Source organism: Penicillium angulare (assembly GCF_028827245.1).
Source record: "Penicillium angulare strain IBT 27051 chromosome Unknown utg000004l_segment0_segment0, whole genome shotgun sequence".
NCBI classification, from domain to species: Eukaryota; Fungi; Ascomycota; class Eurotiomycetes; order Eurotiales; family Aspergillaceae; genus Penicillium; species Penicillium angulare.
The window spans coordinates 1,660,486-1,680,316 of record NW_026623163.1 but is presented as its reverse complement, the minus strand read 5'-3'; the positions used below and the strand labels follow the sequence as shown (position 1 = coordinate 1,680,316).

Genomic DNA, 19,831 nt, shown 5'->3' with positions numbered 1-19,831 from the left:
TTGGGGGACTTGGAAGCGATCACCACGTGCCATCTTCCCCGCCTCCCCAGGTTTTCAGATTTCCCCTCTTCAAGTTCATTTTCGCTTTGCCGTCTTCTTCCCCAGAGATTCACGTCGCATTTGTTTTAAGGCTGTTTATAATAAATTGGGGATCTAGAACCCTTCCCGGCCAGATTTTGGCGCTTGGACCCCGGCTTAGAGGTTATTGAAGAAGAAAAAGGAACTGTGGAGTTTTGCCGCCCATCACGCTGTCGCCGTTTGGAGTCTTGCCTCTTTGACAACTCACCTGGCAATGTCGCCCGAGTCATACAACACTTGAAATTTGACTTTCTGTTTTGTCGGCTTTCTTGGACTTTGCCAGACACCCTGGATCACTTTGTGATAAGCCACGACTTCATGTCGTCGGACGTCTAGACCTTACGAAGAAGCATGTCGATGACTTCCCTCCAATCCTTTGCCGACTCCTCCTTCCCCTTTCTATCCCGTTCGCAGCCTACTCGAATGTCTCAATCTCGAACCCCCGGCCTCGATACGCTTGCGGAAGGTTCACAATATGCGTTGGAAGAGTTGCAACTAGCGCGACAAGCTGGCGCATCATCCCAAGCCCCGATCGATCCCGGACACAACCACAATGCCCCCGGTTCAACAGATGCGCGTCACTTGCATTCATACAACGACCAAAATAATACCCATGATGGTGGGAAAATGTCCCTGCAACAGCGAGATATGCTTGCTGAGGCTCGGTCGGCGATTCGCAAGAATTCAACTGCCGGCCCAGTGCGCCGGAGAATAAGCCGCGCTTGCGACCAGTGCAACCAGCTGCGAACCAAATGTGACGGGCAGCAACCTTGCGCGCATTGCCTCGGTATCTACTTCTATCCCGATATTTCGACCGTGTTAGGTTATGAAACTAACTATTTCTAGAGTTCGGACTTAGCTGTGAATACGCCCGCGAGCGTAAAAAGCGCGGGAAAGCATCGAAGAAAGATCTTGCACCGGGAACCTCCACGAACGGCGAGCAAATCGTTCCAGATGGAACAACGGCCCAAGAGAATTCTCCTCCTTCGCAGTCTTCTCATGAGGCGAACGGTAATTATAATACATCATTTAACGTGGCCAGTACATTGCCAGAGTCTACACAACAGCATTTGCATAATTCCAGCATCTCTGGCGTGGACGGTGTCCAGCACAACCCGCACTCGGCAACAGTACATTCGCAGGCGATGGGGAGCAATATGGATGGTCTGTCCTTGAATTATGGGAATTTACCTGAGACAACCCGACCTCACATTTCTGTCTCCGACCTTCGATCTTTGCAGATGATGCAGGATTCCAATGCAAACCATAGATCGCCGCCTTCAATGCTTCATGCGCAAGGATTCGGGTCGGGTTACAACGACGGCTCGTATTCTGTTATGAACTCTCAAGACCACAATTCATCGGCACTGAACCAATTTCGACTGGGTGGCTCAACAGAGAACCCATCTGCGTCCTTTTTAGGGTTCACACCACCAACACAATCTCCCAACTGGCTACCTCTCCCATCACCATCTCCAGCCAACTTTCCATCGTTTAGTATCGCTCCATTTACAAGCTCTTTAAGATATCCCGTTTTGCAACCCGTCCTTCCTCATATCGCATCCATTATTCCTCAATCTCTCGCCTGCGATCTCCTGGATGTATATTTTACCAGCTCTACTTCCTCACACCTCTCTCCGCTGTCGCCATATGTTGTCGGTTTCGTCTTCCGCAAACAATCCTTCCTACACCCTACAAAGCCAAGGTCCTGTACTCCAGGCCTACTAGCCAGCATGCTCTGGGTAGCGGCGCAAACAAGCGAAGCTGCCTTTTTAACCTCGCCTCCATCAGCACGAGGACGAGTCTGTCAAAAGTTGCTCGAATTGACCGTTGGCTTGCTTCGACCGCTCATCCATGGACCTGCAACTGGTGAAACATCGCCCAACTATGCAGCTAATATGGTCATTAATGGGGTAGCTCTAGGCGGATTCGGCGTCTCCATGGACCAAATTGGAGCTCAGAGTAGCGCAACGGGGGCCGTGGATGACGTTGCGACCTACGTTCACTTGGCTACAGTGGTATCAGCAAGTGAATATAAAGCTGCTAGTATGCGTTGGTGGACTGCTGCATGGTCCCTCGCGCGCGAGCTTAAACTCGGCCGAGAGCTACCACCGAGTGCCAACAACGGCCAAGACGGAGAGCTAGACGGGGAGAATGAGATAGACATGAATGGAAACAAAAGGCAGTCTGCATCATTACTAAACTCAATGGGCCACGGCTCGGGAAGCTCTAGCGTGAATATAACAGAAGAAGAGCGCGAAGAGCGTCGGCGCATCTGGTGGTTGCTATACGTCATGGACAGGCATTTATCTCTCTGCTATAATCGTCCTCTTACCCTCTTGGATAAAGAGTGTGAAGGCTTATTGCAGCCTATGAACGACGACCTCTGGCAGGCTGGTGATTTTTCAGCTGCTAACTATCGACGCGCGGGACCAGCCTTCGAGTGTACAAGTCATAGCATGTTTGGTTATTTCCTCCCTTTGATGAGCATTCTTGGTGAGATTGTGGATTTGCACCATGCTCGGAACCATCCACGGTTTGGGCTCCATTTTCGCAACAGCGGCGAATGGGAAAGCCAAGCCATGGAAATTACTCGACAATTAGATGTTTATGCCCAAAGCCTAAAAGAGTTCGAGGCTCGGTATACAAGTTCACTAACACTTGGAACTGGCGACAATGACACGAAGATGGAAGGGACGCATATGAACCATGTCAGCCCCTCGGGACTCTCAAGCAGCACGGCTGGGTCACATTTCAGCGAGTCCATTGTCCACACCAAAATGGTTGTGGCATATGGAACCCACATAATGCACGTCCTTCACATTCTAGTCGCGGATAAATGGGATCCAATCAACCTACTCGATGATAATGACCTTTGGATCTCTTCTGATTCTTTTATTACTGCCATGGGCCATGCTGTCAGCGCTGCTGAGGCAGCTTCCGATATCTTGGAATACGATCCTGATCTGAGTTTCATGCCATTTTTCTTTGGTATATATCTTCTACAAGGAAGTTTCCTTCTGCTCTTGACGACGGATAAGCTTGCAGGGGATGCAAGTCCTAGTGTTGTTAGAGCGTGCGAGACCATTGTGCGAGCACACGAGGCTTGCGTTGTGACTTTGAATACAGAGTATCAGGTACGTTTACTGGGAGTTTGGAAATCACCCGAACCTTGAGCTTAGGCTAACTTCTGCCCACAGAGAACATTCCGCAAAGTTATGCGTTCAGCCCTTGCGCAGGTTCGCGGCCGTGTTCCGGAGAGCTCTGCTGAGCAACATCAACGGAGACGTGAGGTACTAGCACTTTATCGCTGGAGCGGAGATGGTAGTGGTCTCGCTCTATGAGGCTGGGCTTAGACAAACAGTCGTCTACTCGCTTTTCTTTTCTTCTTTTTACTTAAATTATGTTATTATAAGTACGCTGGAAGTATAGGGCTCTTCTTTATGGAGTATTGGATCTCAAAAACGGGCCATATTTTGCCATCTCTTTTCTGTATATTATTACTTGCTTGACACTGGACATACCCTGGGGCGCAAAGCGGGTTTTTATTGTCTATTTTGACATCGCACATATTAAATACCCTTCAATGTTATTATCTTGACTTATTTCTTGTTATATTATTGACATCAGAAACAAAGACAGTTGAAACTTGACATACTACCCTTTCTCTCCGAAAGTCAGTGAAATCCGTGCATTAACCTCAGACTCAAGTCTTCGAATCTACTATATTTAACTGAATATACCCTATTCTTCGCGTGACGAAGGGCTGTGAGCTTCATTTCCTAACAAATTATGCAGAGACTCGAATCTTTTATGAGAGAAATCACACAATTACCCAAGACATGGCACTTTTCATAAGACTTCCAACCCGAACTCTCTCCACTTCCAACTTGAAGCAACTTTTACCATCCGCGGTCTCCAAGCGATTCTTAGGAATCCCCTCCGCATTCCTTCTAGATTACTACCTCCCCCGCTACCAACTTCTGACATCTGTCGAATCTGCCAAAAGGCGATCACTAGCATACGCAGATCTCCGCCAATGTAATCTATGTCCACGGAAATGAGGAATAAATCGATACGAAACAACCGGCATGTGTCTTATCGGTGCGAAAATAGTGAAGGTTAATGTCATTACACCACATCGTGGAGAGGACCCCTGCATACAAGGCCACCATGGAAGTGGCTCAGTATTTTTCTCAGGCTGTAACCTTCGCTGTGTCTTCTGTCAGAATCATGTATCGTCTTTTTCATCTGGATCGTCTTTATATCATCGATGGATGAACAGGTTAACCTGTGAATATAGGATATCGCACATTAACGAGACGGATTCGATCTTACGCCTGAAGAACTAGCGGAGTGGTATTTAAAACTACAACATTTGGAAACGTTTACAATATCAACCTCGTCACACCCGAGCACGTTGTACCCCAAGTTACTCTTTCGATTGATTCTCAGCGCGCGAGACATGGGTCTCCGAATCCCAATAATATACAATATCTCGTCTTTTGACTCATTAGACTCGTTTACGCTGCTTGATGGCCTGGTCGATATCTATTTGCCAGACTTCAAAGTTTGGAAGGACAGTACCTCGAAACGCCTACTGAAAGCAGAAAATTATACATCCATAGCAATGGAAAGTATCAAATAGATGCATCGCCAAGTTGAACATTTATCATTCACCTCAGATGGTATTGCGAAGAAGGGAATATTATTTCGTCATCTTGTTATGCCGGGTAAAGAGGTTCAGGAGATCACGCGTTGGCTTGCGGAGAATGTTTCGCGGGATTTATACGTGCATATTATGGAGCAGTATCATCCTGATGCGCATGTTGGGAGAAAAAGACGAGTTACTAGACGGGTGCGATTTGGGGGAGAGGGAAGTGATAGTCATGAAGAGGTTAAATATGCTGAGATTAATCGTGCTGTACGTGATGAGGAACTTGGACCGGTTAAGGATGCTGCTGTTCAGGCTGGTCTTTGGCGGTTTTGTGAACCGCATGAGGGACAGTTTCATCTTTGAAATATTCCAATATACTACTATGTACTATTTAAAGGCCCTGTTCAAAGTTTACTGTATATTGACCAGTCTTGGATTATTGTGTAGCTGCTTAGTTATACTAGTACGAAGTACTCCACTGTATGTTACCCAGCTTGACTAGAACTTCATTAGAATGACAAGTTGATAAATACCAATATAAAATGCCAAAGATACCCCTATTTTAGCTCTTTTATTTGTATGGATAGAAAATTAAAATTTCCTAGCTAGTATTTTCTTGATTGTTCGGGTTCTTTCACCAGTTCGACAGTTTGTTGGGTTGTTCGTATTGTTCATGGAGATCAGGTGCCCCACTCAAGCTGAACATCAACATCCCGACGTGGCCCAACCTCATTTTCTCTTCCCACACAGCATCATGCAACCGTTATACGGCCTATCCCTAGTGGCCTTGCTACTATATCGCGCCTGGTCAAAACAATCCCTTACTTCTCTCGCTCTCGTCGCCGCCGGCTTGTCAGCTAGCGCGCACGCCTTGCACCCATGGAACACACCGTTCATACTACTCGCAGTGTTCTATCTCGGATCCCAAAAGGCTACAAAGGTAAGCACGAGACTCTTTCTGCAGCGAATATATGCCCTGATTATTCTTGGTCGAAGAAACTGACTGGTTATCTCTCGCTGATCCAGGTTAAACACGATGTCAAGGCGCGTCTGACCCTCTCCGCAGCAGGCGCGGAGGGCGGCGAAGGCAAACGAAATCACGTCCAAGTGCTAGCGAACTCGATTTCTGCTACTGTTCTGGCCATCGCGCACACATATGTGCTATCCAAGAGCTCCCCGACCGAGTCATGCTTCTCCTTTGGTGGTAGCGCTGCGGATATCCTAATGGTCGGCATCGTCGCGTATGTTCAGATCTTTTTGTTTCTTTGGCTTCGATGCGATCGCATTATTTTTCGCCTCTGCAGTACTAACGTATCCATCGGTATATATAGACATTATTGCGCTAGCGCAGCCGACACGTACTCTTCCGAACTGGGCATCCTCTCCAAATCCAAACCCCGCCTCATTACCTCGTGGAACCTGCGACAAGTACCGCCAGGCACAAACGGTGGTGTAACAGCAGCTGGACTGGGCGCTGGTCTATTCGGATCATTCACTATCGCATTGTCATCAGCTATCTTCACGCCGTTATGCGCTGGGCTCGGAGTACAAGATCGTGCACTGTGGGTTATCGCGTTCTCCTTCTGGGGTTTACTGGGAAGTATCCTAGATAGTGTGCTAGGGGGACTGTTACAGACTACCGTGGTGGATAAACGGAGTGGCAAAGTTGTGGAAGGGGATAATGGTCAGAGAGTTCTTGTTCGTCCTGGTTCAACGAAGCCAGAGAATATCCCTGCGTCTGGGAAGTCAACAGGGAATGATGGACTTAATGGACCGGACAACTCCGAAGATAGTTCTACTATACGGGGTAGCCTTGCCTCGGGACAATCAGTGGGTGGCCCGGTTGAACAGGAGGGTCACCACAGCCGACAGGTGACTGTCGGGCATGATTGGTTAAATAATAATGGGGTGAACTTAGCTATGTCACTTACGATGACTGTGGGTGCTATGAGTATTGCGACGTGGGTTTGGGGGATCGATATGCAGGAATTGCTGGTATAGTCATATGAACCTTCTACATGAGAGCAATGTTATGTTAGTATGCATCCAGCGATTGTGAATAATTGTCTTTATTTCTTATCAATGGGATTTCTCTTGTGATGTTTCGGGATACGAAGAACAACATTTGAAGAGAGTCTAAGAAAAGCAAGTGTTAAAGTTACCTTGATACAGTAGAAAGATTCCATGGCTTCCTCCCGCCAAGAAGCAAAGGCATAAGCTCGCGCACCCACGTGTGGACGACCCGCAAGCTTATAGGAAGCGACCCTGCGCCCCCCGAGCTCGCCAAGCCCCGCCCGAAATCGGGGGCCCAGTCGGATCCAAGTTAACGTCGAGTTCTTACTATAAAAACCCGACGGACCCAGCACTGCCAAGGTCTCGCCAAGGTCGCCAATTTTGCTTTTCACCAAAACATCTATGAGAAATTGCCTTCCAGTTCCCTTGGCTGGGCTTCTCTTGCGTGATTGCCACGCTTTATCCAAGAAACTTTGGAAATGACCCAGCGCCCAGAACAGCCACCACGATCTCGGACTTCGAAACTATGTTTCTGCCAAGTCGAAGTGCTGGAGCTGGAAACGAGCGCTGCAGCCCGTATTGCGAGTCGATGTAGCACGTGTGGTTGAAACGGGTGGAAAGAGTAATCTAATGTGTCTTCTAGGCAATTTCTATGTTAAGCACATGGCCCTGAGCACTGGAGTGGGTTGATGAGGCGGAATGGCCGATTTTTCTCAGCTTTGTATATAAAAGGAGAGGTAGATCGTACCTCGATTCACTTCTTTCTGGCATTGCACTAAACGGCGCTTGTTTTCTAAAACAAACAGCTTCAAATTGAAGTCTCCGGCAAGTCAAGATGTATCTTCATCAATATGACTATGTGTTTGCAATCGGCACACTGTTTGCCATGCTTGATGCATACAACAACGGTGCAAGTGAGTGCCATTCTTAGAATTAAGTTGATTCAATGTTCCGATTCCAGTGTACTAATATAAAAAAGACGACGTGGCAAATTCCTGGGCAACCAGTGTCTCATCTCGATCTATTTCTTATAGACAGGCCATGGTACTCGGTACAATCTTCGAATTCTTAGGCGCTGTTACCGTCGGATCCCGAACCGCCGAGACCATCAAGAACGGTATCATTCCCAATGATGCTTTCAGAGGCGATGCCGGCGTCCAAATGATGGCCTTCACCTGTGCTCTGGCTGCTGCCTCTTCCTGGGTCATGTGGTGTACTCGACACTCGGCTCACGTCTCTTCGACCTACTCTCTTATCTCGGCCGTTGCCGGTGTTGGTGTTGCAACTGTTGGGGCCTCTCAGGTTCAATGGGGCTGGCACGATGGAAAGGGACTGGGCGCTATCTTTGCAGGTCTAGGAATGGCACCTATCATCTCGGCAGGCTTTGCAGCAATCATCTTCATGTTGATCAAGGTCATCGTGCATATGCGCCGCAACCCAGTACCATGGGCTGTTTACAGCTCGCCCTTTTGGTTCTTGCTCGCTGCCACTCTTTGCACACTTTCTATTGTCTACAAGGGCTCCCCCAACTTGGGCCTGAGCAAGAAGCCTGGCTGGTACATTGCTGCGGTGACAATGGGATGTGGCGGAGGTGTTTGCCTTCTGTCTGCTATATTCTTTGTTCCCTTCGTGCATGCAAAGGTCATCAAGAAGGATCACTCGGTTCAATGGTGGATGTTCATTCTGGGACCAACACTCCTAAGCCGTCCCGCCCCCACTGATGGCGAGGTGGCCAAGGTCCCTAATTATGCTGTTGTCCAAGAGGAGTACGAAGATGAGGCCTCGACTCATGGCCGTGGGTCGGTCGACAAGGATGCCCTTGAAAAGGATGGCCAGGCATCCAGCTCCCAGAATGGAGATCATGAAAAGAACATGGTTGCAGTTGAAGCACACCAACTCACATACAAGGAGATCGTCGCTCAGTCAGAGGCTAAGCACCGCAATAAGCTTCTACAGAGTCGTAGCCCCCTGGGATGGGCAATGCGTTTCCTCCGTGACAACCCCATGGGACCTGGTGAACTCTACGAGATCCGCAACATGTGGATCATGCTCAAGCGTATCCCTCCTACCATTGTCTGTGGTCTTCTTTACGGCGCCCACTACGACATCCACACCGCTCAAAGTGGTGTCGCCGGGACACCCGAAGGCGAGCGCATGAAGCGCGTGTATGCTGCCGCAGAGAAATACCCTAACGAAGTCGAGCACACTTACTCCTTTGTCCAAGTTTTGACAGCTTGTACTGCCTCCTTCGCCCACGGTGCGAACGATATTGGAAATTCTGTTGGTCCCTGGGCTGCCATCTACTCTGCATGGTCAACCGGTGACCCTGCCGCAGCCAAAGCTCCCGTTCCCGTCTGGCAACTTGCTGTTCTGGCCCTTTGTATCTCTACTGGTCTAGTAACCTACGGTTACAACATCATGAAAGGTAAAGTAAACTTTCTTATATGCCCAAGTCAAGGAGTGCCATACCCGAACTGCATTTACTAACTCTGGTCAATTATAGTTATGGGTAACAAGATCACCTACCACTCCCCCAGCCGTGGTTCTTCCATGGAGATGGGCGCTGCACTTACAGTTCTTATATTCTCACAATACTCTCTCCCTGTCTCAACCTCCATGTGTATCACTGGTGCCACCGTTGGTGTTGGTCTATGCAATGGTACCCTCAAGGCTGTCAACTTCCAGCGAGTTGGTCTGTTGCTCCTTGCATGGATCATGACAATTCCCATTGCTGGTACCCTCGGTGGATGTCTCATGGGTCTTTTCATTAACGCACCTCACTTCTAGTCTTAGAGGTGGCGAAATTTGCTTTGCTTGACCATTATATCATTTATATACTATACCTAGTTGGAGTGTAAAACAAGGGTTTTTAATTTTCGAGGCATCAACGACCTTCCGTTGAAAAAGAGGTTATTACCATGGATAATCCATTACGATAGTGAGATCTTAAACAGAACCTGGAAGCAACTATCTGAAATCTTACAGTTACTTTGAGTCTTTCGTACCAAACTTCTACTAGTACATATGCATCAGATGCCTTCAATTCCAGAAGTATTGCCAAAGGGTGTGATGAAAACTTAAGTAAAATTGAAGTTATGAACAAAATCGCGCTACAACACAGAGAAATACTAAAACAGGTGCGAGCTCTCTTCACGACGTAATCCTAAATAGTGCCTGGCGTGACATTCCCCTCACTGAAATTATTTGGCTCAAGGGTTGCATAAGGCCAAAAATAATATCCAGGGCTCTTGATCAGTTCAACATTTGCACTCTTTTAAGAGACTTACTGAAAACAACTCTCTTGATTACTCAAAGTGCCAGAAGAAAGGGTTCGGGAGGAATTTTTGGAACTCTCATGGAAGTAGTGAAGACACGCGACCTGATGTCAATTTAGCACAGATGAGACTTATCCTGCCTCTAAATCATACGCTTAACTAGATATAAAGGATTTTCAAAAGAGCTTTAACATTTGTACAGATGATATATCGATTCGGCGAACATCCGTATTCCACTTGAAGGTTGCCCTGGTCTACTTTAGAAACTTATCAAATGAAAAATGAAGAGAGACAAGATCTTCGGAGGGGGCGAAGATATGTTATAAAGGCTACTAGTATATGTAACTGCAGTTTTGAAACACCACAAAAAACAAGACACTAAATGATACATATCATTTGTATGAATTATTATCCATATGTACACGTACGTTCAAGTTGCTCTATGGCCGTGGCTGCTTGTCAGCAGCGAACTGAACCATGTAAATTGAACCTCCTCCGATCGTTATCATATCCGATTCAATGAATGGTCTCTCAACATCGTTCCAAGTTGCGCGTACAGGCTGTTGATGAAGAATTTGCTTCACGTTCAGCATGGTACTATATAGTACTCCTCTACTTTCAAATCCCACAGCTTCGCCTTTCACGTCGTTGATGTCAGACGACTTTTCTGAGGCTCCGGCAGATCGAAATGTCCCAGTCAAAGCCGGATAGGTGGCAAAGCAGCGTAGATATCCATTATTACACATGGCACCTAGAGATACGTCGAATGCTCCACCAATATCAATATCCTCGGCAAGACCGGAAGGATTCACCGACAGCGCGGCTAGAATGCGCTGGGCACCTTGATAGCTCACGGCATACATATTTGTGCATATGCCGTCTCGAATAGCACAAGTCAATCTGGCGTGATCTGGTCGCTCGAAGCGAGGGACACTACCAAAATAGGGAAGAAAATGGCGGGGTTGAGGTACAGTCAAGTCATTCGGTGTTTCGTAGAAGGGAAGGTCGGTCCTGCATTCTATACCGCAATGGCCTAGCCAGAGTACATCCCAGTCATCGCCATATGGTGAGGCACTTGGTATATCAGTTGTTCTTTGGATTTCCCGCAATCCCAAAGCGAAGTTTTGAAGTTGTGCTTTGATGTTCACATCCCAGTCAGCATCATCCTCCATTATTATTGCGCTTCCAATCCTATCCTCGACAACGCTAAGGCAATATTAATATTAATTGAACCCGTCTTTTTAGTTTATCCGATACGTACCGTCTCATCCCATTCACATGCGCCCGACGGGCCGCGTATTCGCTCTTCTGTCTATCCTTATCCCAATTCTAGATTTGATTGATTCTTAGCGACTTTGTCGCAAAACATTGGAGTGATTGCAAGACCAACATATGGATAAATTGTAGGATTGATCTCTTCTGGGAGTACGCCATCGATCCAATCGACGAAGAAATCGCAGACCGACGAACCCAATTCAATATTGTCACGCTTATCAGGTCGACTGGCCATATTTATGGCAAATACTTTGCCGAACTGCGAATTTGTCAGAAAAGGAAGAAGGAGAGAAAAAGAAGAGGTTCATGTCAAATAACACTGACACCTAATGTCTGGTTTTCAATGGCTGCAATGTCGTCCCAAACCTGCTGGGGATGGCCAATAAAATGATGTTCGTGTGAGACTGGCCAGAATCTATAGATAATGGCCCAAGTTCCAACAAGCACGAGGGCCAGCCGACCCCAGCGCCGTTGAGTTGGTGATAATCCCATAATTTCGGCGCTGTTTACGCCGAAATTTTTTTTTTTTTTTTTTTTTGTTTTGATTAGCTTAGTGACTGCGATGCTGTTTAGCCGGGCATCAAGATAAACATCAAGGTAAACAAAGCATCTCCGGGTTACAGAAACAAGGCAGAGGTGATGGCGCCGGGACAAAACTCAAGAGGTTATCGCTAGTTACCGGACTGCTGTAGGGCAAATGTGAGAAACAAAATGATTGAAAAGGAGGTTGGTCAATGGGGCCCTGAGATGGGTCCATTTTCCATATTTTCCATCCCCACCACATGTGCACGCCATGCGGGTGGCGTAAGGGTTGGCGGGAGCTTATCACTGATTGGGCTATAATCGGGTGCCAAGATCGATTGCATAGATAGTGCCGACCCGTATGCACTTGAACCCTGCTGTAGCCTTGTAGGAGCCCCTAAATCCTCCAGTAAACACCGAATTCGGTTTTCAGCCTCCAGGCACGATAGGAGAACTTGAAATACTCGGATATATTCTGCAGCTTCAGCAGCGACAATCACTATGTAAATTCCAAGGTTCTCCAGGGCTGCTCGCGCACACGTCCCCTGGCCACATTGGATCCCCACCTGGGCATGCGACCGTAGTTTTTCTCTCCTACATCTAATTCATCTATATCAGGTATCTATTTTAAGGTTCTGACAGTCCAGCAATTATAATAAATGGCGCGTGCGCGGGGTCGTACACAGCCGGCTGAGCTATGGCTCGCGATAATCAAATACAAACTTTCATTCTGATTATGGTATCTGGCTCGCACTATGATTGTCTCACCGAATACTAATTTATTTAGCCTAGCTACTAGTAGACTTATCCGGGGACGGACTTATGCTCAAGGAGTTCAATCTCGAATATGGGTCACCCTTATTTGTGCTTGGTCACTGAGTAGTTCTTGCAGTTTCGTTAGCATGATCGCCAATTCTCCGTTGTGCTCACTCTTTCCCTACAGCTACTAGATTTAGCAATATGCTGCAAGAAAACATTCAACATCGTAGTTGAAGGCTCTATCATTTCGCAGAAGGAAACCTAGGATTGGTCCTAACCCCGTACTTCAACTATGCACCTCACGCCCGACAACATTACCGCATTAGGAAAGCTGCGGCGCATCTTGCTGCTCAACGAGATCTAGCATTACTTCGCCCACTGATTATCCCGTCAAGTAAGTGGATGACCGCAATAACTCCGATGCCAATTTCCACCAGTCGCATTATTAACTTTGAACTCGTAAAAAGGTTGTTTCTGGTGCGGGGTTTCAGGGCAATTTGGACGTCATATTCGGCTTGTAGCGGGGTAAACTTCCACTGAAGAGGTCGGCATTCGCCCGATCGCGTCCAATTCGGCGGGGCCTTCTGCTTCAGGGTATTTAATATGCTTCGGTTGCTACCAGCACGGGCAAGGAAGGTTCCACTATAGAAATGGACCTATTTACAGACCTGCTCTCGCACTCTGTGTGAATTATTCTGGATTTGTTAGCAGAAAACCTCAATTTCCTACACTTCAAAAATCTCACTCAAACCACAATGTCTCTTCCAACTCATTTCAAGCTTAACACCGGCACCAAGATCCCTGCCGTGGGACTTGGTACGATACATACCCTGATAGTCGCGAACTTTGAGAGTTCTTGCTAACAGCAATCGCAGGCACTTGGAGATCTGAGCCTGGTCAAGTTCGCCAAGCAGTCTCGTTTGCTCTCAAGAACGGGTATACTCACATTGACGCAGCATTGTAAGCTACTCATCTCTCTACGAAAGCGCATACCCTAGACTAACAAATCACAGAATCTACGGTGCGTTAGACGAAAGAGACATGAGCAAGCGCAATAGGCTCTAATTGGATAAACAGGAAACGAGCACGAAGTCGGCCAGGGAATTAAGGATAGCGGCGTCCCTCGCGAAAAGATCTTTATCACCAGCAAGCTGTGGAATACCCACCAGCCCAATGCTGCTGAGGGCTTGCAAAAGACACTGGACGCCTTAGGCACGGATTATCTCGACCTCTATGTAGGTCAAACCTCACCCTTGCTTTTTCGAGCGCCACGACATAGATTCTAATACGTTGACTAACTCATCATCAGCTGATCCACTGGCCAGTCCGACTTGTCCCTGTATGTCCTTCCATTGCTCCCATTGCTTCAAGATCTTCAGGACTAACTTCTACGCACAGAACGAGTTCAACCAGCTTCTGCCAGTCAACCCTGATGGCACACGATGCGTCGACCGATCCTGGGACCAGAGCGAGACCTGGCGCCAGATGGAGGAATTATACAAGGGCGGCAAAGTCAAGGCGATCGGTGTTGCCAATTGGTCAATTTCCTACTTGGAGGAGCTTAAGAAAACTTGGACTGTGGTCCCCGCCGTCAATCAAGTCGAACTGCACCCCTTCCTCCCTCAGCACGCACTCAAGGACTGGTGTGACAAGCATGGCATTCAACTTGAGGCGTACTCACCACTTGGATCCGAAGGTAAGTGCTCTTCGACAGCTCCTATTACAATTTCATGACAGAATTTACTGACTCGCTTCTGTTTTATTTAGGCGCTCCCCTTATGTCTGATTCTGAAATTCAAGAGATTGCGAAGAAAAATGGCGTTTCAGCTGCTACAGTACTGATCAGCTACCACGTTAACAGGGGTGTGATTGTTCTACCCAAGTCTATCAAGGAAAGCCGAATCGTGAGCAACAGTGAAGTCATTCCCCTCTCCATTGAGGATATGAAAGTGCTGAACGGTCTCGCTGCACAAGGAAAGGCGAAGCGTATCAATACGCCTCTGTGGGGTTGGGATCTTGGATTCGATGACTGGTACAGTCAGTGAAATGTCAAAACGTGGATCTAGAAATGCGTCGGTTAATATAAACAATTTCAATTTTGAACTCAACAATCAATAACTTAGATTTAGAGAATAAAATTTCATGCTCGCTCAAATTTTCATATTTTCAAATGGAACCTCAGCGAATCTTGTCTGCATCCTGCTCACAACTTCAGATGGTGCTACCTGAATGTACACCGCTGAAAGGACTAATACAAAATGGTGATAAAAGCAAGTTGAACTTTCGTTTGCTAAATACATTCATCGTAGCAATAAGGAAGTAAGATGAATCACCATAGTCTTAGGCTCTGGTCCTTTTTTACCTCGAAAGTCGTTGAATTTATAAAATCCTTTCAAAATGCAACCTAAGCAATGAAAATGTTATTCCTTGATGTCTCGACTCTCTTGTTCTGATTTAAGTTACAGCAGACCTTAAAGGATTTATGAGTAGGACTGAATTCTTTACAGACACAATTATTGGAACGCGAAAGAGAATATAATTTTCATATGTACAATCTAAATCTAAACTTTGTAAGGAGGTGGGGAAACGCCCTCCTTTAGCGCTTTCAGCCGCAAGGCCAATAATTTAGAGGCATAACGGGTCATTGGAAGAAAGCCAACCATGATCCACATGTTTGGCACTCCTGTCTCTCGATAGGCTGTCTTGTACTCGCCCTCATCATCAATACCCCAAATAGGCCCGCATTTGTTGGCAATCTTATCGCCAAGAGTGGCTCGAATAGAGTCAATTGTGTTGGAAAAACCTGTAGCAAAGACGACAAGGTCAAAGTCCTTCTCACGGCCACCACTCAAGATCACCTTGTCTTCTGTGAACTTCTCAATAAAACCTGGCTCTACTTTGATATTACCGTTGATAATTTCTTCGCATGCTCCAGCATCAAAGTAGAATCCACCGTTGCGGGTCTGACCCAGAGTGGAGTTTCCAGTATCGCGTTGACCGCGCCATGTTCGCAGACCTCGAGCGTTAAGAGCTTCTAGAAGAGGTCTATCGAGGTCCTCGAGGACCTTGGCGGTGCGCTTAGCGAGCTCTTCGCCGGGTCCAACTGGGGTGGAGAAGTTGATTCGATCTTGTACTTCAGTATCGGGGAAGTTACCATCCTTATCTGGCGCATAGATTCCAAGCATGCGAGGAACAGAGTGAGTCAAGGACATGACGTAAGTTGGTGATCGCTGGAGGAGAGTCACATCGATTCCAAGGCGCGCACACTCATAAGCAGTGTCAAATCCAGAGGATGAGGTACCAACAACGCAGACCTTCTTTCCGACAAAGTCACGGGCGCTCCGGTGTGCGCTGGAATGACGAATTATACCGCGGAAGTCAGCCATTCCAGGCACAGCTGGGACGGAAGGAACACCGCAAAGAGATGTAGCCATAATAACATGCTTGGGGTGCAGTGTGCGAGTCTCTTTGCCCTCTTTGTCGACTACAACGGTCCAATTACCCTCGGCATCTTGATCGGCTTTCACAACTGACGATTTGGTCCAAACATTGAGCTCCAGAGCTGAGGCATACCAATGCATATATAGGCCTTGCTTTTGAGCTGGGGTATATGTGGGCCAGTGTTCGGGGTATTTGAAGTATGGCAAGGCATCAGGCCAATGTGGGAAGTGCAATGAAAGATACTCGTAACGCTTCTTCCAGATATCTCCGACTTCATCCATACGCTCGATAATCAGGTTGTCCATGCCGAGGACCTTTAGTCGTGCTGCCATAGCAAGACCACTAATAGATATAAGTTAGTATCTCATAATGCAGCCACGGTACATGGATTCTTACTTTTGGCCACCACCGATGATCAAAACCTCAGGGTCAACATTGTTGATGGTTTCGGATCGCTGGCTCTCCCAGCTAGTTATACCGGTCATATGTCCATCTTGGGCGGATTTCTCAGGGAACTGCTTCAACTTCTCGGCAACCGTATGCATTGTGTATATTTTCCAACCATCCTTAGTAAGGACCGCATTGATGACAGCTGAAGCAACAACGACCTCCGTCTCAAAGGATACAACAAATTGTAATTGGGAGTAGTCGGGGTAAGGTCGAGATATGGAAGGCGCAGGCTCGAGGAAGTTGAAGTTTCTAGCTTTCGTCTGAGGCAAAAGATCGCTAGCAGCTTTGAGAATCGCTTCTTTGAAATTAAATGTACGGAAATCCCAAGTGAATGAGAGTTTGTCACGCCACACGCCTGTAAATCCGAAGTTAGAAAATCAAGTTTCCCGATCTGATACGTGATAGTCTTACCATAATCGAGGAATAGATCAGCGAAAGCCTGTTCGTTTTCTTCTGAAGTGGCGGAAGAGAGACGAGCTACAATGCCCTCGGCCTCCTTCTGAGCATCGCAATCAACGGGAATCTCAATGCCTAAGACATCGGTGGTGGGAAGATTGTGGTTGTATTTGAAGTCGTACATGAAGTCATCTGCAACAGGCTTGACCACTTTGTCATGATTAAGCACCGCGCTCTTAGATTCAATTTTCGTCATAGTGGGATCAATGGTAGCGGATTCCTGAACGTAAGGCGCCATTTTCTTTTATTGTAACAGGCGGAGAGGGGTGATTGAAGGTGCCTATTGGGCAATTTTCGTACTCCAACTTGATTGATCTCGTTGAAATAAGAATGCGTTGTGACTTTTGATTTAAGTCATTCATTCAATGGCCAACATGGTCTATTTATCTACTAGTACCTACTGATCTACCTACTACTGCCTCATAACTTTGGAAGGAAGGATCTCAATTATTTCCTATTCGGGAATGTATCGGCGTAGGCCACCCGCAGTGCACTGAAAACCAGTTCCTGGTGATCACCTAGTCAGTGACATAAACGTCCCTATTTCCTGTGGGGAAAAAATCACTAGAATAAAAAAATGGCGGAGAAAGAAGCTCCCTGGAGAAATTGCTTGATGTAGAAAAGATTCGGCGGTGGTACGGCGATCCCCTTTCCCCACCATTTGTCGATCTGCTTATGCTCAACACAATTAGATCTCATTCAGGGTGAGTCCACTCGATAATCCCGCTCATGAAGTTGAATAGCGGCGATGATCCATACGCGGCGATGGTTACCTATCATGATGCATTGGATTTGACACAGCCAGGGAAGCTCCTTGGTTGGTCCAAAGGATAGTACAGATACGGTACCCTCCAAAGACCAACTTCTAATAAATAGCTTCGATGTCGAGTATTTTGAAATTTCGAATCTCAATCGATTTAAAGTCTACATTACAATTCTATACTCCCTCCTCTCCTTCCTTGCCTACATCCCTACAGGCACCACTGCATCGTTAAACACAAAAACATCAGCTCATCCGAGACCCTAAGCCATGTCGTTCGGAGACCGTCATGTCAAGTTTGCGCTTTTTGGCCTCGGTCGCCTGGGAGTTCTGCGCGCGCGCATCCTTGCCTTCCAGCAGCCCCGCATTAAACTCGTCGCAGTCTGCGATACAAAGCCAGGAACTGATACATGGGCCGCAGAAAACCTGCCTCTATCTGTTCAATATTTCTCAGACCCCCAAGAATGTTTGAAAAACAGCGGTGCTGAAGCCGTCCTCATTTGCACTGCGACGGCTACACACGCGCCCTTGATCCTACAGGCCCTTGATTTGGGCTTGCATGTCATGTGTGAGAAGCCTGTTTCAGTGGATATCGCAACTACTCAGGCGGTAGTTGAGAGGTCTGCTTCTAAGCCTCATCTCAAGTTCCTTGTTCCCTTTACTCGCCGATGTAAGCAATATTGACTCCCGGGTTTTGTGTAGTTCAGGAACTAACTCATGCCAGATGATAAGAACTACCGCACCGCGAGGGCCTTGATCGACAACGGAACACTGGGTGAAATCCATGCCGTTGAAACGACTGGTATCGATCAACAAGACCCCAATGGTATGGCCTTATTTGCTCTGGTTGTTGCTCATAAAAGGAGATACTGACCTTTTTCTATAGCCTTCTTCGTTTCCTTCTCTGAGCAATCAGGCGGTATTTTCCTTGATTTTGGTATCCACACTGTCGACGCCGGGCGATACCTATTGGATGTTAAGTCGGGCCTCACCAATACCAAGAAGCAAGTCAACAGAGTCATTGCTTTCGGTCAGCTGGCTGTCTACAGTGACTTGGCAAAGTATGGTGACTGTGATAACGCTTGGGGACTGGTAGAATTTGCCAATGGCAAAATCTTTAAGACTTATCTCGGACGCACACTCACCAGTGGCTTCGAAGATACAACCCGATTGTGCGGCACCAAGGGACATTCCATCATCTCTGCCAATTCGAATGTCGAGATCCGTGACCACATTGGTATCCGCACTCAATCTGTGCCTGATGCGTTTACTCTCTTCGATGAAACCTTCTTGGCTGACCTTGCTGAGTTTGCCGATGCGGTGCTTGACGATAAGCCTTTGACATGTCAACCAGAGGATGCGTTCGAGGCGGGGAAGATCTGTGCTGCTCTTCAGTACTCCTTTCGCAAGGGTGTTCCTGTATACTTCGACGACAATGGTTTACCCATTATGGAGTCCAAATGAGCTATAATATGGTTTAATGCATCCCAAAATAGAACATGAAATTGAAATGTATAAATTAAATTTAGCTTACCTTTCATAACACCTGTAGGGGAACTCATATACTTCAACCTTGTAACAGTATACTGAACTTCGTACGTCGACAGTGCTCGGAATATCATCGCCGACAGTGGGTGGCAGAGAAATCCCGAGGTGGTTGAAACTATCCAGACTGGAGTCCTAGCCTGCTTCTCATTACACTAAATAACCCATTTTTGAAACTTCTAGTCACAACCCGCTATTACTCAGTTATCGTGATATTTCACGCAATGCAAAAAGTCTAACCGGATATGTTGAAAATGGATCAGATAGATCGGGCACAATCTCAAATACTCCTTTATTCGCCTTCTCTTCTGCACGTTCACGTATGGTCCTCTGCGAAGGGACAGAGGTTTGAACGGTAGCACCAAGAAAATTAGAAAAAGAAAAGATAGTGACCAGACCCAGGCTCGATTCGAGGACCTGGTTTTCAGGGCAGTTCTGGACTAGCATAGACCCCCTAACGCGGGGTTCCGTGCGAGTTTTGCGGGTACTCGGACTTGCTCCGTTCACCTTTCAACATCTCAACCCCCAGCTAAACATATCTCACGCACTACCTTGGGTAATTGAGAAAAGACTTAGCTCTCTTGAAAGAGATACATTCTT

General features: G+C 47.0%; 8 protein-coding genes across 8 annotated transcripts; 6 read left to right on the top strand and 2 right to left on the bottom strand.

Moving 5' to 3' along the window:
- Nucleotides 1-429: 429 nt before the first annotated feature.
- On the top strand, nt 430-3,422 carry xlnR (putative C6 transcription factor; the record flags this gene model as incomplete). The annotated part of the gene is made up of 3 exons (XM_056920777.1): nt 430-865; nt 925-3,215; nt 3,279-3,422. 3 exons carry the CDS (start codon nt 430-432, stop codon nt 3,420-3,422), a joined length of 2,871 nt encoding a protein of 956 aa, XP_056778814.1.
- A 1,382-nt stretch (nt 3,423-4,804) lies between these two features.
- Nucleotides 4,805-5,098, top strand: N7478_004562 (putative pyruvate formate lyase activating enzyme; the record flags this gene model as incomplete). Its single annotated transcript, XM_056920776.1, has 1 exon — nt 4,805-5,098. One exon carries the CDS (start codon nt 4,805-4,807, stop codon nt 5,096-5,098), a length of 294 nt encoding a protein of 97 aa, XP_056778813.1.
- A 391-nt stretch (nt 5,099-5,489) lies between these two features.
- Nucleotides 5,490-6,736, top strand: N7478_004561 (DUF92 domain-containing protein; the record flags this gene model as incomplete). Its single annotated transcript, XM_056920775.1, has 3 exons — nt 5,490-5,675; nt 5,732-5,976; nt 6,082-6,736. 3 exons carry the CDS (start codon nt 5,490-5,492, stop codon nt 6,734-6,736), a joined length of 1,086 nt encoding a protein of 361 aa, XP_056778812.1.
- An 847-nt stretch (nt 6,737-7,583) lies between these two features.
- Nucleotides 7,584-9,535, top strand: N7478_004560 (inorganic phosphate transporter; the record flags this gene model as incomplete). The annotated part of the gene is made up of 3 exons (XM_056920774.1): nt 7,584-7,662; nt 7,728-9,173; nt 9,252-9,535. 3 exons carry the CDS (start codon nt 7,584-7,586, stop codon nt 9,533-9,535), a joined length of 1,809 nt encoding a protein of 602 aa, XP_056778811.1.
- Nucleotides 9,536-10,463: 928 nt separating this feature from the next.
- Nucleotides 10,464-11,790, bottom strand: N7478_004559 (uncharacterized protein; the record flags this gene model as incomplete). The annotated part of the gene is made up of 4 exons (XM_056920773.1): nt 10,464-11,229; nt 11,285-11,352; nt 11,414-11,557; nt 11,623-11,790. The coding sequence occupies 4 exons, from the start codon at nt 11,788-11,790 to the stop codon at nt 10,464-10,466; spliced, it is 1,146 nt and encodes a 381-aa protein (XP_056778810.1).
- A 1,544-nt stretch (nt 11,791-13,334) lies between these two features.
- Nucleotides 13,335-14,624, top strand: N7478_004558 (putative glycerol dehydrogenase (GCY1); the record flags this gene model as incomplete). Its single annotated transcript, XM_056920772.1, has 7 exons — nt 13,335-13,395; nt 13,455-13,539; nt 13,593-13,600; nt 13,657-13,814; nt 13,889-13,918; nt 13,978-14,275; nt 14,347-14,624. The coding sequence occupies 7 exons, from the start codon at nt 13,335-13,337 to the stop codon at nt 14,622-14,624; spliced, it is 918 nt and encodes a 305-aa protein (XP_056778809.1).
- A 516-nt stretch (nt 14,625-15,140) lies between these two features.
- N7478_004557 (flavin-containing monooxygenase) lies at nt 15,141-17,164 on the bottom strand (the record flags this gene model as incomplete). Its single annotated transcript, XM_056920771.1, has 3 exons — nt 15,141-16,362; nt 16,417-16,825; nt 16,882-17,164. The coding sequence occupies 3 exons, from the start codon at nt 17,162-17,164 to the stop codon at nt 15,141-15,143; spliced, it is 1,914 nt and encodes a 637-aa protein (XP_056778808.1).
- A 792-nt stretch (nt 17,165-17,956) lies between these two features.
- Nucleotides 17,957-19,150, top strand: N7478_004556 (putative NAD binding Rossmann fold oxidoreductase; the record flags this gene model as incomplete). The annotated part of the gene is made up of 3 exons (XM_056920770.1): nt 17,957-18,356; nt 18,411-18,512; nt 18,573-19,150. The coding sequence occupies 3 exons, from the start codon at nt 17,957-17,959 to the stop codon at nt 19,148-19,150; spliced, it is 1,080 nt and encodes a 359-aa protein (XP_056778807.1).
- Between the last annotated feature and the right edge of the window lie 681 nt (nt 19,151-19,831).